We start from the raw sequence: 17,945 nt of genomic DNA, 5'->3' as shown, positions 1-17,945 counted from the left end.
TTGGGCTCGATTAAACACAATATAATAATAATAATATATATTTGCTGTCAGCAGATCAATAGGTATAACATTGATATTCACAAGACTAAGCATTTACAGAAAAAAACAAATTTATTTGGCAAAAATCAATCATCACAGCTGAAATAAAAATAGGCACTCCTTAAGTTATTTTTATCATCCGGTGAAAATTGCGCCTTTCAGCAAACTGGCGCAAACACAAAAACCAAGCGGATGATGCTTCGACTTCTTTGACTTCACATAGAAACTCGATTTAGACGACAATTATAGTATTGGCTCTTTGAGGGTGGATAAACTTACTTTAACTGATAACCACTACACTCCGACTAAACTTATTCATATTGTAAATTTCACTTCTTTTAGTTCTTATTAAACAAAGACGGCAATAGGTACACCAAAACATAATGGCTGCGTTTCAAACGATGCCCGGTTCGCTTATTTGAACACAACTTCCCTTTCTGTTCCATCTTCCGCCTCTACTTAGCTTTATCAAAATATGAAATCGTCTTCCAATAATCTAGCTGCTGCTGTGTTTACTTTACGCGCAAAACATTTGCTTAACTCTGCGCTAACACGTGCTTATCTTGAAACTAATTATCTATAAGAACCCTTATCGTAACGACCGGAGATAACACTTACAAATACTATGCAAACAGTTCAAGATGCTTATTAGCTATTAACACGCAACAAATCTGAACGAAAATCAAAACAAAACATTTAAACAAAGTTAACATCATTAAATAAATAAATGTCCAATTATTAGAATCGCATTTAACGTCAACAAATGATTACAATTCACATACAGGGTGTTTAACACTGTTTAACAACCAGTAAGTATAGATCAGATAAGGTGGGGTTAGTGTAAAGGAACATTACATTTATTAATTTCTAAACGATTACATTAATCTTTATCTATTTACAAGCTATAAGCCACGCAATTATGTACAAATCAGCATCAAGTATGTGCAATTCCTCGATTAAAAGCACCGCTTCTTAGATAATCCTCCAAAACGTCTTAATAAAAAGAGAGTAACGTGAACCAAACAAATTAAATTATTCTCATCCGGTCGTCCAAACGAACGGCTCCAGTCGGTCGTCAATATCTAAACAATTGTTCAACGTCTCCATCGACTCCAAAGTTTGGTTCAGCACCATATGGCACCGATTCAGCTGATGACTAAGCTCCTGGACTTTTGAGAGTTTTTCGGCGTATTTGGCGAACCTCTTCTGTCTATCGGTGGCGTACGCCACCAGCTTGTTTATTTCCGCATCAGTCTCACGTACTTTCTGTGTAATTATGTTCTGTTCCGTCGCGACGGTGTTAGTGCACGTCGTCAGATGATTCTGGTATCTTAAGCACAATCGATAGAAGGGAGACGAATCTAATCGTTCGAGCACCTCGGGATCGCGAGGTGCCGGCAGATACAGCGTGCCTCTCATTATAGGTAAAAACATGGGAATACTCTGGAATGCAAATGTTAGGCGCTCGTAATCACCCACGGGTATTACCTGAAGGCGAACTATGTCCGGATCCTTATCAACATTTGGACCGGTAACTGCCTGTTTGACGACTACGATGTTGTGTGCCGACTTCTTAACCGCCTTCTGTTGTACCTTACGTTGGTTCGCTTTCGCTTTCACCGCTTGTTTTGTCAGCTTTGGAGAATCTAAAAATCGCACAGCTTAGCTTTATACCTCCGAGTCAGGGGGGTACCTCCAATTGGTCTGTTCACCGTATAACTAATATAGGGCAAATCTATGTCGCTACAAACACTAGGGCCGGGACTAGTCGAACCGGGGCGAGGTTCGTGATCCAGCATTTCGCCACCGGGATTCGCAATTGTGTGCTGGCGTCGAAAATTGCCGGATTGCCGCACGCTGTTGCCGCTTAAAGTGGCTTGTCTGCGAGGCAGCTGTCCGTGCGAGGAATGTTCAGAGCCCATCTTTGAGGTTATGTCATTTGACAAAAAAATATTGATTACAAATAAAACTCGAATTATAGGAAACATATTTATTAAATCGAACTCATTCGGTCCATCTATGGGCGCAGTGCTGATTAGTACAAACGTAATACAACCTCATTTCTTCTTCAGCTCGTCTCGTCTGCGCTTGGAAAAATACCGCCTCCCTAAAGCGATTGTGATTAATGCGAAAATAAACGTAGGCAATCAAACCTGTGATGACACTTGGGGCAGTGATGGTCTTCGGTTCGCGGTAACGTGGGATCCGATATCACGTCGGGAACGATGTGCATCAGCTCACTACAACAAAGTGTCAGTCGTCGATTAGTGGCGACACGATTTACCTACTCAATTTCGTGCATAATTTTGTTAACGTAGATGCATTTCGAATCAGCGTGTTGCTTATAATCGCAATTCCTGCAGGCGTACATCAAGATTTTGTTCTCCTTGTCTTCCTTCGGGTACAGCATGTTGTTGCTAAAACACGAGTAGTTAAAAGGTACCATTAGCGTTTACTTTTTGGGCTAACCATTCCTGACAAAAACGTATACCGACAAAACCTGGACCTTCACTATGCGAATCGTAGCGAGACATTTTTTACGATTATCTACTTGTGTTGTGTGCGGTTAGGTTTATTTATCATAGTAGTTCACATTTATTGTCATTGTATCTACTGCACCAAATTTATTGTACCTACTCTGCTATGTTGGCACTACCGCATTTAGTCGCCATTGATTGCAATGTAGCGAATTTTTAAGAACGTTATCAAGTCAATACATTATTAGTCACCGACGATAAGGAATGAAAGATGATCGTAAAGTTTGTGCATTAAATTGATACGTTATAAATTCAATGATAAAATAAAACCATCAATGCGTTTGCGGTTTTCCACCAGTGACATGGTCGCCTATAGTCCATATTCGTATAGAATTAAAAGCAGCAATCATATTATCGTACCGTACCATTTCCGCAAAATAACAATCAATAAGTCAATTTGTATGCCTCCAATTACGCACGGTCGAATATGAAAACATCTGCACGGCATAAACAAGAAGTAAAAAAAGCTTATTGTTTGCCACCAAGCTATGCGAAAAGATTTGCTTCAATCCGCAGCATTGTATTTGATTGGGTATTATTCCCCACCTTCCGTAGTCTATGAATTCATTCGTACTGTGAAATATGATACCCGGTAACGTTTAAAAATGGCCACCCTCCAAAACTAAACAGGATCCCACTTAACTTTGAAAAGTGGCACGTGATAAAACATCTAAGGCAGGGTACCCTTACGTTAGCTCTAAACAACGCTATGACGGGAAGTGCACTAGGGAAGGAACGTAAAATAAAACACTGAAATTGTGAAAAGTTTGTTTAATTAATTAATTTAATAGCTCACTGTGAAAGCTGGAAAATTCAAATGTTAGGACAAAATATGTGAAAATCAGTGAATCGCAACTCATATATCACACATAGGTTCAAAACCGCAGAGTGTTTTCATTAGCACATTCTTGCCTCCGTTCGAGAATTTCCAGCTTATAGTTGAGGGTCGGGAGCAGTCCCAGCTTAGAGTGTTGTAATTCAATTGGTTACCATTGTTCCACCCCTGTGATCGTCTCTTCGCGGCGAAAATGTTAGTTTACAAACAACAAGTCCGTACGCATACACACGTCATAGCATTTCGATAATTTCCACATGTTTAAAGGTATGATCAAAACTTATATGACTATTACTTCTCGGACAAGACCAAGTAATCAACACATAAACACAAATTAAGCAAACATTACACCAAAACGTAAACGATATCAAACAAAAGGATAATGGTATCAAATATGTGATTCTGCTTTACGGTTAAATCAAGTCAATTTCAGAAACAGAGATTGAAACTCCCAAAAATATAAAATGCTGGATACAAAACACAAATACCATGTAAAGAAATGCAAAGATTACTACCTGCATCGTGCTCTCCAGATGCTGCAAACAGCTCCCCCTCCTAAAGATTACGTGGTTGCCAACTCTCAAAATTGTACATCTTCCTAAGTTGTGTATACAGGGTGGAACCTTTCAACATCAATTTTGCTGTCACTTCCAACTTAGAGAGATAACCTATATATATTTGACGCAATCGCCAGTTCCTATTATACAGAGTTTACTTTTAGTCAGTGGAGCAGTAGCTATACCGCTGCTGCCCAGGGCGGCCCGCACAAAATTCCGCCGCCCTTATAAACCCCCCCCCCCCCCCGCCCTTCACTCATTCGCCTACAAATTAACAGCTTGAAAGGTATAATGAAAACAGATACGCACAGGGTGTTCCAAATTGCGTGTTTTTGATGTTTTGAGACCTAAAAGAGATATAGCAATGCTGTTAGCGCTTCGCGTAGATACTTTTCAAAGCTGCATAATAGATCGACGACGCCCCTTTTCGCCGCCACTGCTTTTAGTCACACTAATATAACACATTGTATGACTTTTTTAGCGCATTTTTTTAAGAAAGAAGAATGTTTGCGTTTTGTCCGTCCGTCCGTCTGGACCCACTTCTGTGGTTTTGAACTACTTTTAGGAGAATGGTCCTAGAGCCCTGGAATTGTTTGCAATACCGTAGCCTATATCTTGAAGGTGTGCCAGATGGTCATCAATTTCGTCGTCTTAAAGCCCCCCCCCCCCATGCATTATTTCCTGATGCTGTTTTTGAATGTAAAATGTGCGTAACTTTTACATGCCACTACCAGCTGGTCTTGGGGGTCTCACCGAAATGAATTGCTTTGTACAAACTATAACTTTCCTAGGCGACTTCTTTTCGAGATCAGTAGGTGGCCGGGGGCAGGGGGGAAGGGAATAGAAAAGAATTTTATCTTTCATGGTATTCTAATTAAACGTCTCAACAAAATTTTTGTTTCCTACCAACTACCGCCCCATTTTCTGACGCCTTATCAAAAGAGAGTGGGGCGGGGGGGGGGGGGGGGGATGAAACTGATTTTATCCTTCATGGTACTCTAATGAAAGGTCTCCACGAAAGGAATTAATTTCTACCAACCATAGCTTCCTCCTCGACTCCGTATCGTGATCGGACATAAATCATTCGCCTTTTTGAAGCTGATGGAAAAAAATAAATCGTTGCTTAGATAATTGCAAAAAAATGAAAATCGCGATTTTTAATAAGTTTTAATAACAATGAGAGCTATCGATAAAAGTTTCAAATAAAAGTTGCAAGATTTAATGGGATAAATTCAATGGACGGTTTTCGAGATATTGACCTCAACTTCCTTGTTTTAAATGGACGCCATTTTGAATTTTTACTCAGTTTCATTCGGATTTTTTTTCTTTTTCCAACTATGTATAACAAGTTATCATTCAGATAAAAAATCCGATACATACCGAACGATCCTCGAGATCATCATAGGTACATATAGTTTTACTTTTATTCGAGGTGCGTACATACAAAATTTCATTGCAACATCTTAACAAATAAAAAAAAATCGACTGCGCATGCGCAAAACAAACTTTTTGATTCGGCTTTAGTCTTACCATAGTATAATACATATTATATTATTGTGTTATATTATGGTTTTACTTTTATTCAAGGTGCGTACATATACAAAATTTCATTTCAATATCTCAACAACAAAAAATGAGATTGCATAAACACAAAAGTTTGGGTTTGGGGGAATATTAATTAACACAGAAAACCGCACATTTCTTTGTAACAACAATTATTTAACACTTTTTTTTTGGAGGTTTGAACAGATTTTGAGCTGTAACTTTTTGGCCCGTTTGTCTACGTAGCCGAAAAACAATAGCGACCTTTCTTAGGTACTTACCTATTATATCCTGAAGAACATGTGCATCAATATTCAAAGCGATCTGACGTTTCTACACAAAGTTATCGTGTACATCGGACAGACGGGCGGCCGGACAGCAATACAAAATTATAAAAGATCTCGAGGATCATTAATAAACATGGGTAAAATTACAATTTTCATTTTTTCTTCACAGTTGGCCATGAAAACAAAACTAGCATAGAGGGCCCACTGTCATTTTGCAATTTAACATTTGTTTAACAGGAATACACTGCGCCAGGTAACTAAACGGTGCCGAACGTGCTTAGTTAATAATGGAATGCATTATGAAACATTTACTTAAACTCCGTTATGATATTTTCTTATGTTAATTGATTCTTCAATAAAACTACTCGCCGGCCAGACAATTGTAACGTTGCAAAATGTCAATTGCTTGCTGTTTCCATGGCCAACTATGAAGAAAAAATGAAAATTGTAATGTTTTTAATTCTTATTTGAATGATAACTTGTAAAAAAACTGTATCAAACTGAGTAAAAATCCAATATGGTGTCTATTTAAAAGAAGGAAGTTGTCAATATCTCGAAAACCGCCATTTTGAAAATTTTTTCTAGGTCCATTGAATTTATCCCGTTTTTTTTCGATAGCTCTCGTTGTTACTAAAATATTTGAACTTTTTAAAAATGGCGATTTTCACTTTTGCCAATTACCTACGGGACGATTTATTTTTTTCAAAATATCGCATCAGAATATCCATCGGCATCAAAAACTACACAACTTTGCCAATTTAACCGAATCTGTAAGTATAATAATAACAAAGATAGCCATGTTATCCTACTCATTTTAAGACACCCTGTATTTACAGGTACAGTGGACAAATTACAAGAAAATATTGTAAAGAAATTATTAGTCTAATGTTATGTTATAGTACAGCCTTAGATCTCAGCAACGAGAGAACACATAGAAAACGGAGCTTATTTAATAATTGGTTTCAAGACATAGATAATCCAACAAGCACTAGGTACTAGGATCTCTACTTACATCCTTTGGCTAAATTACTCACTGGAGATCTAAAACTAAACTAGCACTCAATTCCGAATTGTGTATTATAACACGACGTAACGTTAAAAATAAATGTGCACTAAATTTCGTATCAAAACAGCTTATAAATTCGAAATTCGGTCAAATTAGCATGATGAAATGACGTATTCAGAAGTGAACGTACGCCCTCAACAGATGGTGCTGTAATCAGTCTTCCGCATTAATTGTTCATTTCATCACGCCATATAGGCCACCATCATTACAAAAGTTACAGTTAGTTTACATAATCTGCGAACAAGTGGACAAGCCGTTGTCCACCTAGCCCGCTAACATTTCAGTGATAAGTTGGCGGAGTTGCCATCCGCCAATACCCGAATCTAGCTTGTGAGAGTTCTCATATCACAAGTTAGAGTCTCAGGGAAATAAAGTCAACCTGGCAACGTTTAAAAATGGCCACCCTCAAAAACTAAAGCAGATCCCGCGTAAATTTAGAATTTGGCACGTGATAAAACATCTAAGGCTGGGCACCCTAACACCCTTACGTTAGTTCTAAACAATGCTATGTCCGGAAGTGCACTAGGAAAGGAACGTAAAATAAAACACTGAAATTGTGAAAAGTTTGTTTAATAATTATTGCTCATACTAAGACTGTGAAAGCTGGCAAATTCAAATGTTAGGACAAAATATGTGAAAATCATTGAATCGCAACTCATATATCACACATTTATTAGCACAATCTTACCTCCGTTCGAGAATTTCCAGCCTATAGTTGAACAATTTCAAACAAAAGGATAACGGTATCAAATATGTGATTCTGTTTTACGGTTAAATCAAGTCAATTTCAGCAACAAAGATATAAAATGCTGGATACAAAACACAAATACGATGTACAGAAATACAAAGATTACTACCTGCACTAAATAACCCAAAATAACAACAAACGATCACGAGCGATACTTTCGTGACCGCCATTAAAAACAGAATCCAAACGTAACCAACGTTCGTGTTCTCCAGATGCCGGAAACAGCTCTCCCCTCCTAAAAATTGCGTGGTTGCCAACTCCCAAAATTGTACATCTTCGTAAGTTGTGTATACAGAGTGGAACCTCTCAACATCAATTTTGTCACTTCCAACTTTCGAGCATTAAAGAGAGATAACCTAGATATGACGCAATCGCCAGTTCCTATTATACAGTTTACTTTTAGTCAGTGGCGGAGTATAGCTACCGCTGCTGCGCAGGGCAACCCACAGAAATTGCGCCCTCATACATCTCCTCCTCCTTCACCAATTCGCTCCCAAATTAACAGCTTGAAAGGTATAATGAAAACTACGGAAGCGCCGAAGGACCATCAAACTTTTTTTTTATCTCGGTCGATCGACTCAGGGCCGGCTCAAGACAAAAGTTACGCGTAAAAGCACTAAAATTTGCGCCCCTGCTCACCGCGCTAAAGCCTAAATAATGGGAACTTTTGGCAAGCTGCAAGCAGGTTTTAAAAATATAGAGGTTAATACATATTGTAACGTAAATTTAATTACGTGAATTATTTATTTACAATTAATTAACAATACATTTATAACAATGTTGAAATGAATTGATTTATAACATCCAAATATTATTTATCACTCACATTAATACAGTTTTAACAGTTTTTTATTACTTCGGTGTTGAAATTGGAACTTTTCCGAAACGCAATTCGATTTATAGCCAACTTGAGTATTCTCGAGTGCTCTTGAATGGTCTTAAACATTCTAGAACTAAACACTTTGTTCTTTATCGTCGATTACTAATCTTTCGTGGCGCCTCGATATCTATCGGGATTTCTGGAATATTCGCTACATAATTTCTTACCATATTAGGAATTTTTTCAATTTATGTTATATCGTGAACGTTTTATCTTAAAAATAGAAAACCCCGTCGGTGTTTTACATCCGTGATTCAGCAGTCATTAAATTTGAGGAATTTTGCGTCCCTTCTTGTCTGCGCCGTAAGCGGACGGTTACACCGCTTACGCCTAAAGCCGGCCCTGGATCGACTATTTACCTCGACCGGCCGACTTACTATCTCGACCGGTTGTCTTTTTATTGTTTTCTTGTATTTTGCTCTTTTAAGGTGTTATTTTTTAGCAAGGAGAAAACGCTTTAACAGTCAAAAGTCGACCGGTCGAGATAAAAAAAAATGGTTGAAGGTCCATCAAACTGTTTGTTTTATCTGAACCGGTCGACTTTGTATCTCGACCTGTCGACCTTTTGTCGCGGCCGGTCGACTTCTTATCTCAACCGGTCGCCTTTTGATCTCGACCGGTCGACTTTCTATCTCGACCGGGCGACTTTCTGTCTCGACCGGTCGACTTTTGACTATTAAAGCGTTTTCTCTTTGCTTAAAAATATAATACCTTAAAAGAGCAAAATACAAGAAAACAATAAAAAAACAACCGGCCGAGATAGTAAATCGACCGGTCGAAATAAAAGGTCGACCGGTCGAGATAAAAAGTCGACAGGTCAGGAAAAAAGTCGACTGGCCGTGATAAAAAGTCGACCGGTCGAGATAAAGTCGACCGGTCGAGACAAAAAAAGTTTGATGGTCCTTCCGCGCTTCCGTATATTTTTTAGCAAAGAGAAAACACTTTAGCACTCAAAAGTCGACCGGTCAAGATAGAAAATCGACCGGTCCAGATAAGAAGTCTACCGGTCGAGATAAAAGGCGACCGGTCGAGATAAAAAAAAAGGTTGATGGTCCTTCAACGCTTCCGTAGAAAACAGATATGCACAGGGTGTTCCAAATTGCGTGTTTTTAATGTTTTGAGACCTAAAAGAGATATAGTGATGCGGTTTGCACTTCTCGTGGATACTTTTCAAAGCTGCATCGATCGACGATGGAAATTTTGACTTACGCCCCTTTTCGCCGCCACTGCTTTTAGTGACATAATACCATGCATCACTTTTTTAGCGCATTTTTTAAGAACTAAAAAAAATTTAAAAAACGTGCTATTGTTTGTGTTTTGTCCGTCCGTCCGTCTGGAACCACTTCTGCGGTTTCGAACTACTTTTAGGGGAATGGTCCTAGAGCCCTGGAATTTTTTGCAATACCGTAGCCTATACCTTGAAGGTGTACCAGATGGCCATCAAATTTTACATGCCGCTACCAACTGGTCTCAGAATTTGCATACGGGGGGGGGGGGGGGGGTTCGGTTAAATTGGTAAAGTCGTGAAGCTTTTGATGCCGATGGAAAAAAATAAATCGTTGCTTAGATAATTGGAAAAAAGTGAAAATCGCAATTTTTAAAAAAACTATAAGAGCTATCGAAAAGTTTCAAATAAAAGTTGCAAGATTTAATGGGATAAATTCAACGGTCGGTTTTCGAGATATTGACCTCAACTTCCTTATTTATTTTAAATGGACGCCATATTGAATTTTTACTCAGTTTTATTCAGATTTTTTTTATTTTTCCAACTATGTATAACAAGTTATCTTTCAGATAAAAAAATCCGATACAGCTGAATACCGAACTATCCTCGAGATCTTCATACATATAGGTACCTTTATTCGAGGTGCGTGCATAGAAAATTTCATTTAAATATCTTAATAAATAAAAAATTAGGATTGCGCAAACACAAAAGTTCGGTTGCACATACGCACATTTTATTAAAATTCATCTACATAGTTGCTTGGGATTTAAGGAATATTTATTAACACAGAAAACCGCACATTTCTTTGTAACGATTATTAAAAAAAAACACTTTTTTTTGGAAGTTTGAACAGATTTCGAGGTGTAACTTTTTGGCCCGTTTGTCTACGTAGCCGAAAAACAATAGCGACCTTTCTTAGGTAGGTACCTATTATATCCTGAAGAACATGTGCATCAATATTCAAAGCGATCTGACGTTTCTACACAAAGTTATAGTGTACATCGGACAGACGGGCGGCCGGACAGCAATACAAAATTATAAAAGATCTCGAGGATCATTAATAAACATGGGTAAAATTACAATTTTTATTTTTTCTTCACAGTTGGCCATGAAAACAAAACTAGCATAGAGGGCCCACTGTCATTTTGCAATGTAACATTTCACTGCGCCAGGTAACTAAACGGTGCCGAACGTGCTTAGTTAATAATGGAATGCATTATGAAACATTTACTTAAACTCCGTTATGATATTTTTTTATGTTAATTGATTCTTCAATAAAACTACTCGCCGGCCAGACAATTGTAACGTTGCAAAATGTCAATTGCTTGCTGTTTCCATGGCCAACTATGAAGAAAAAATGAAAATTGTAATGTTTTTAATTCTTATTCGAATGATAACTGTATCAAACTGAGTAAAAATCCAATATGGTGTCTATTTAAAATAAGGAAGTTGTCAATATCTCGAAAACCCCGCCATTTTGAAAATTTTTTCTAGGTCCATTGAATAGCCATGTTATCCTACTCATTTTAAAACACCCTGTATTTACAGGTACAGTGGACAAATTACAAAAAAATATTGTAACGAAATTATTAGTCTAATGTTATGTTATAGTACAGCCTTAGATCTCAGCAACGAGAGAACACATAGAAAACGGAGCTTATTTAATAATTGGTTTCAAGACATTGATAATTCAACAAGCACTAGGTACTAGGATCTCTACTTACATCCTTTGGCTAAATTACTCACTGGAGATCTAAAACTAAACTAGCACTCAATTCCGAATTGTGTATTAGAACATGACGTAACGTTAAAAATAAATGTGCACTAAATTTCGTATCAAAACAGCTTATAAATTCGAAATTCGGTCAAATTAGCATGATGAAATGACGTATTCAGAAGTGAACGTACGCCCTCAACAGATGGTGCTCTAATCAGTCTTCCGCATTAATTGTTCATTTCATCACGCTATATAGGCCACCATCATTACAAAAGTTACAATTAGTTTACATAATCTGCGAACAAGTGGACAAGCTGTTGTCCACCTAGTTCGCTTACATTTCAGTGATAAGTTGGCGGAGTTGCCATCCGCCAATACCCGAGTCTCTAGCTTGTGAGAGTTCTCATAACATCACAAGTTAGGGTCTCAGGGAACAGGCAAATTGAGCCATTCGATACAATTTGCCTTAAATTACAAACGTGTGTAGGTAGAGTATTAAAAATGTAAGCGACGTCGATCGGCGGTGGACGTTGCACTTGGCGAGAGTCTAGGAAAGTTAGCAGGCTGTACAGTACTCCAAAACGGTGTAATACTTACTATACAACCTACTACCTCAACCAGACACTGCCGTAAAAGCCTTCTCCTCCGTGAGCGCCGGCGGGCCGACGAGATTCGCGCGCCGACTTGCATACAACCAGCAGGTTCCTGTAAATACAAACTTGTGATAAGAAACAACGACACAAGTTCGGATCTACGGGTTCCGGCTAGTCCAAAAAAATGCGTTCGTTCCCCCCTAAGATCCTTCGGTAATCCGTTGGAATCTGCAAAAAAAAGAGAGATAATGAGAGTAAGCGGAGGTGGGCCAAGGTAATCGAAGCAGACGAGGCCGCCTATGACCGGAGCGTTTCCGGAGGGTCAATGGCCACCGCTCGCGGTGAGTGTTTTTTTTTTGCGAGTTTATCTGTCTAGTCTGGTTTAGGAACGGGCGAGCCCGAACGACGCAATCGGGTGAAAGTTTTTTAGCCAGCCGGTCTTTACTATTATTATGTAATCGTGCAGGGGAAATTTTAATGGTCGTCGCACTCGAAAAATGTGCTAGACCTACGCAACACGCGTCGCAGTGTGCCGCGCCTACACTTGTTGAGCCTCATTTGCACATCGTCCGAAACGAGAGGTCAGGTCGACGTCGGTCGTCTACTTAATTGGGGGATGAAGATGGAAAAGTGTCAAATTTAAGGACCACGGTGAGAGCATGCGACGACCCGAGGGGGACAGGAGGAGACACGCGGGTTGTTCAACTCGCACAGATTCCAAGGGCGTTCGCAGCCAGACGCGGCGTTGCCAATACGTACAATGAAAGATAACAGAGGGAAAGTCTCGAGACCCGTGTAATCGTATAATATGCAATTATACATACGCGGCCGGTTCGGAAAATCGCGCGCACCGTACCGCAGCCTTAATCGGGTTAAAGGGGCGACCTCGACATTAATAAATGCGAAAACAGGTGAATGAACACAGGGCCGGCGGTTGCGGCGGCGATTGTTTACCTATTTATATACGCACACTTTAAATGTTCTCTCCAACTACAAACGAGTTCAAGGTCATCGATTTTACACGGAGATTATGTCACCATTTTCGCAAAACCGCAAACCGTCGCTATTCACACACACACACACACACACTCTCAAGGCCCGGATGTTAGCCAGACTTTTGATAAACTTATTTGCGTAGGTACGAATTTTACCAAAGCGGCGTGCCGATTTACGCACGCACAAGCACAAAAAGCACAACAAATCCCAAACGCATTTTTTTTTCGCACGTGCGTGCGTGTAAATACAAATTTGAAAACGTGCGTGTGCGTTTTTGGTATCAAAAACAAATTGCCTAAAAAAGAACTGTGACGCAAGCGTGCTAAGGGTGAAACTGTCCAAGAAGTTTCCCAGTCACAAGCGCCCTCTGTTCCGTCGCAAGCTACAGAGCGACGGGTTCGCGACGTCACTGAAGGAGGAACGTACACACCTCTCGCGCCTTCCCAGTGGCTGTTGCTAAGCAACGCCCGTGATGCAGGCGAGCACTTCAACGGTGCGGGTTATCGCCGTTTTTAATGGAACGTAAAGCCACAGCAACAGAAAAAAAAAACGCACACTTCCGCCTTTTATTACCTCAACGCAATTACTAACCTTGAGTTCATCCGTCGCTGTCCGCGATAAAATTTTCGCCCAAAGTGGAACGGGCGCACGCCACTGATTTCCAATTTTGCAATTCGTATCAAACCGGTTATTGGAATAATTAATTTTTAATACTTACTCCATTTCCGATCGCTTTCCACGCGCGCCCCCGTCCTGCAAAACAAAAAAACATCGGTCAGCCCGACTTACAAACAACAAACAAAAAAAAACAATAACATCAACAAAGACGGAACAAGTTCGCGTCGTCGAGCGATAGAAGTGAATAGAGAAAGCGACCGAAAACAGCTCATCGCGCTGCTACTGCGCAATTTTTCGCAGATTGGGACAGGTCGCGTACGAATGCAGGAAAAAATTATTTTTGGCGACTAGACAGGACGATGACGTCGAGTCTAGCGTTGCCCTCCCGTCCTTATCGGTCGTATGGGGTATTAAAAATATCGGCGCGCGTAAGCGAAAAAATGCGGTGTGAACAACCCCCGCGGAGCAGCTCCTGGTTTTTTGTGTACGAAAAACGCTCGTTAAAAATAACTGCACCTCCTGACACCGAAATAATATACAATCGGTCGAGTGCAACCATCTCAGGCTCGATGAACCGCATTTTGGGAGGTAGGAGGAGATCAATGCACTGAGATCAGAGGCGGCGCGCGAAGAAAGCGAGCGAAATGCTAATCATTTCTAAACGCTGCAGTTTGAAACAAAAACTAACGTGCGAGTAGAGGCGACCTTGACAAATATTGTAGGGCAATTAGAGCGAGAAATAGCGCTGAATATGCGAAACCAGAAACCGTCTCGCAATTTCTACGCGTTTTCAGTAGTAAGTATTGCATGGTCAAAAGAACACGAAAATAATACCGATGCGTTGTAGCAATTTTACTTAGCCAACCAGGTACAGAAACACATCGGGCGTGCAAATTTTTCGCTTTATTAGGCAAGAGTCGTATGTGCAATTTCATCGCATAAAGCAAGCACGTCAAGATCACGGTGCTTCATCTTTGAGCATTTTTTTCATGTCCGTCTGAAGTTTCAGATCTCAGCATTTATTAATTTCCTATATTTCAAATATAATAACCAAGCGAATTTACCTATTGGTTGGTATTTGCCCCTCCCCCCCTTCAGTCACAAGAAGTTGGGGGGGGGGAGGCGAAAATTAAGTATATGAGAAAAACATATGTTTCCGACGGCTTACAATTTTGAGTGATTTTTTACAAAGCTCACTATTACTAACGATTTGTCGGTCCGTTTGTCCATCTGCTCTTTTTTGAAACTGTAGTTCTTCCGTGACCAGCGCCAGTGAGCCACTAACCATTTCACTACTAAGCCACATACTTATCTATTTGCAAATTTAGGTTTTAGCTTGCCGCACGCAAAATTCAAAATTAAAAAATTTGGGCGTATAGTTAGACCCCCACTTTTTGAATTTTACCCAAAATATTTTTATTGCAATAATAATAATAATAACTTCACCAGACGAGCGACGTACAGGCACAGACACTAATCCTTACTTGATTTTAATCCGTGAGATTAGTTAACCACAAGAAACACCGACAATAATAATAATAATGCCTTTATTGAGCTACACCTTATCCGAAAATAATTTTTTTTTACTCTCACTACTCAACGGGCGGAGTTTGTAATAAGAATTACTACTCCCTGCTCCTCCACTCAACCCAAAAATTATTCAATTTCAAAATTTGGGCGTATGTATTAGCCCCCCGCTTTTTGAATTTTCAAAATATATTTATTGCAATGGTTTGTTGGTCATTTGTTGGTGTTAGTTAAATTTTTACGTTAGTTGGTTTGAAGCTTACTTAATTATTCAAATTACAAAAATTTTGGCGTGTAGTAACCCCCCCCCCCTTCTGTTTGAATTTTCAAAATATTTTTATTTGTTGGTGTTTGTTGTTACCGTTACATTTTTAATTTGTTGATTGATCGTTATTTAATTATTCAAAATACAATTTTACTATACCATACGCCCAAATTTTTGTATTTTGAATAATTAAGTAACGATCAACCAAGACACGTGAAAATATAACTAACAAACACCAACAAACGATTGCAATAAAAATATTTTGAAAATTCAAAAAGTGGGGGAGGGGGGTTAACTATACACCAAGTATTTGAATTATGAATAATTAAGCAACGATAAATCAACAAACGTAAAAATGTAACTAACAAACACCAACAAACGAGCAACAAACGATTGCAATAAAAATATTTTGAAAATGTAAAAAGTGGAAGGGGGGTAACTATAGGCCCAAATTTTTGAATTTTGAATACTTAAGCAACGATCAACCAACAAACGTAAAAATGTAACCGACAAACACCAACAAACGATTTCAATAAAAATATTTCCAAAGTTCAAAAAGTGGGGGGTTAACTATACGCTCAAATTTTTGAATTTTGAATAATTAAGTAGGTAACGATCAACCAACAAACGTAAAAATGTAACCGACAAATACCAACAAACGAACGACAAACGATTGCAATAAAAATATTTTGAAAATGTAAAATGTGGGGGGGGGGGTTAACTATATGCCAAACTGTTTGAATTTTGCATATTTAAGCAACGATCAACCAACAAACGTAAAAATGTAACCGACAAACACCAACAAACGATTTCAATAAAAATATTTTAAAAATTCAAAAAGTGGGGGGTTAACTATACGCCCAAATTTTTGAATTTTAAATACTTAAGCAACGATCAACCAACAAACGTAAAAATGTAACCGACAAACACCAACAAACGATTTCAATAAAAATATTTTGAAAATTCAAAAAGTGGGGGGCTAACTATACGCCCAAATTTTGAATTTTGAATAATTAAATAACGATCAACACAGGTAGCTATTTTAGCAATAGCTAGAATCATGCTTGTGTTGCACAAGTTATACCTACTTGTCATTAATTATGAGAATTATGGTACTCACAAAATGAAAATGAAAGGTCTCGACTAGATGTATCTGCCAGTGCTGTCAAACCTTAGGATCTGAATATTGGAGATCGAAAATGGGGCGTCGAAAGAGGATATTTTCTAAAGGTTAACCCTAAGCAATTGGCGGCGTGATAATTTTTCATAGCTTTTTCATAAATTCTTAGAATATACATCAAAGTGAATTTTCCACTTTTACCTCCATAAAAAATTCTCCAGACTTATATGGAAGATCTTTATAAAAAATCTACTTGAAGTTCTACAAGGAGCCATTTGAAGTTTCCCCTGGACTTTTTCGAAAGGTTCCAGTGTTTCTGAAAAGTTTCTTTAAATCTTAATCTTGATGAAAGAATTTTCTTTAAAATCCTGAAAATGTTAATAAAATTATAACAAATGTTTAAAAAACTTCATTGGAATTTTCTAAAAATACATTGAAGAGAAATGGAAAAGATTAGGACAGATTCTAAAGAGGTCCCGGATTTCCAAAACAAATCTTGGAAAAGATTATGAAAGTAGATTACGAACATTACAAACTTTGGAAGAAATTTTGGAAAGGGGTCTTAAAAGAATATAAGAGTACCTACATCTTAATGAGATTTTGAAACTATTTCAAAGAAACTTTTGAGGAGATTTTAAAGAAATGTAAGATATTCTGAACAGTGTGAAAATATACCTATTAAAAGGGTTTTGGAGAAAAATATTCTAGAGATTCTGAAGCGACTCTGAAAGAGACTTTTTGAATTCTTAAAAAAATGCGCTAAAAAAGAAGACAAAATAAATACATGGAAAAACTAAAATACACGAACATTGGCAACACCGCATGGGATATTATTTCAGTATTTCTTTGAATTTTTAGCACGTGAATATATAATTTTAATTTAATTTAAGCATTTTAATTAATTAATTAATTAATCTCATTTTCCCAATATTTGAGATTAGGCACGAGATTTTGAAAAACGGTTTTCACTGACCTCTTTGGGTGTTATTTCGCTACTTTTTCATAAAGAAAGTCATATCATTCCATTCGATTTTTTTGATTTTTTTAGGATTTTGGATCAGTGTCAAAACTAGCCCCCTGGCGGAGAAAGATTCAACTAAATGAACTATATTTTGATTGATTCTTGTTTGCCAAGGAATGCTCTTTTCAACGATACCAAATTTGTTACAATCGGTTAAACGGTTAAGAAGTTAAAGCAGGTTATTGCAAAAACAACTGAACGCCCCACGCCATCTTTGTTTTTGAAATAACTGAGTTTTTGTTTTTACGAAAATGATAGATAAACTGGTTCTATTTAAAAATGTGAAAAAAGAATGTTCAGTTTATTATGCGAAATTTAAAAAAATGCAATTTTAAAATTAAAGATGGCAGTTACGCCCTCTGGAGGACATTT

The 17,945-nt window shown here is 38.2% G+C and overlaps 2 protein-coding genes and 1 long non-coding RNA gene across 3 annotated transcripts; all 3 read right to left on the bottom strand.

Annotated features, from left to right (window-relative positions):
- Positions 1-880: 880 nt before the first annotated feature.
- Positions 881-1,963, bottom strand: LOC116162230 (BLOC-1-related complex subunit 5). Its single transcript, XM_031475785.1, has 3 exons — positions 1,733-1,963; positions 1,528-1,685; positions 881-1,482 (listed from the first exon to the last, which is right to left on the bottom strand). Exons 1-3 carry the CDS (start codon positions 1,959-1,961, stop codon positions 1,078-1,080), a joined length of 792 nt encoding a protein of 263 aa, XP_031331645.1. The 5' UTR covers positions 1,962-1,963; the 3' UTR covers positions 881-1,077.
- Positions 1,964-2,014: 51 nt separating this feature from the next.
- Positions 2,015-2,646, bottom strand: LOC116162231 (DNA-directed RNA polymerase II subunit RPB9). The gene is made up of 4 exons (XM_031475786.1): positions 2,509-2,646; positions 2,328-2,456; positions 2,193-2,279; positions 2,015-2,146 (listed from the first exon to the last, which is right to left on the bottom strand). Exons 1-4 carry the CDS (start codon positions 2,571-2,573, stop codon positions 2,044-2,046), a joined length of 384 nt encoding a protein of 127 aa, XP_031331646.1. The 5' UTR covers positions 2,574-2,646; the 3' UTR covers positions 2,015-2,043.
- A 9,219-nt stretch (positions 2,647-11,865) lies between these two features.
- Positions 11,866-13,809, bottom strand: LOC116161784. The gene is made up of 2 exons (XR_004143426.1): positions 13,741-13,809; positions 11,866-12,254 (listed from the first exon to the last, which is right to left on the bottom strand). It is a non-coding gene; the product is annotated as an uncharacterized LOC116161784 (long non-coding RNA).
- Positions 13,810-17,945: the final 4,136 nt, after the last annotated feature.

This window comes from Photinus pyralis, unplaced genomic scaffold, assembly GCF_008802855.1.
Source record: "Photinus pyralis isolate 1611_PpyrPB1 unplaced genomic scaffold, Ppyr1.3 Ppyr1.4_LG10, whole genome shotgun sequence".
In the NCBI taxonomy this organism is placed as follows: Eukaryota; Metazoa; Arthropoda; class Insecta; order Coleoptera; family Lampyridae; genus Photinus; species Photinus pyralis.
This window is presented reverse-complemented; position numbering and strand designations above follow the sequence as displayed.

What these genes read in the sequence shown, in the direction of transcription:
- LOC116162230 (XM_031475785.1), bottom strand. Translation starts at nt 1,961, where the DNA reads ATGGGCTCTGAACATTCCTCGCACGGACAGCTGCCTCGCAGACAAGCC. An exon ending in GGTGAACAGACCAATTGGAG is followed by an intron (nt 1,686 to 1,732) that starts GTACCCCCCTGA and finishes TGCGATTTTTAG; the next exon opens with ATTCTCCAAAGCTGACAAAA. An exon ending in CGGACATAGTTCGCCTTCAG is followed by an intron (nt 1,483 to 1,527) that starts GTAATACCCGTG and finishes TTTGCATTCCAG; the next exon opens with AGTATTCCCATGTTTTTACC.
- LOC116162231 (XM_031475786.1), bottom strand. Translation starts at nt 2,573, where the DNA reads ATGTCTCGCTACGATTCGCATAGTGAAGGTCCAGGTTTTGTCGGTATA. An exon ending in AAAATTATGCACGAAATTGA is followed by an intron (nt 2,280 to 2,327) that starts GTAGGTAAATCG and finishes ACTTTGTTGTAG; the next exon opens with TGAGCTGATGCACATCGTTC. An exon ending in TGCCCCAAGTGTCATCACAG is followed by an intron (nt 2,147 to 2,192) that starts GTTTGATTGCCT and finishes CAATCGCTTTAG; the next exon opens with GGAGGCGGTATTTTTCCAAG.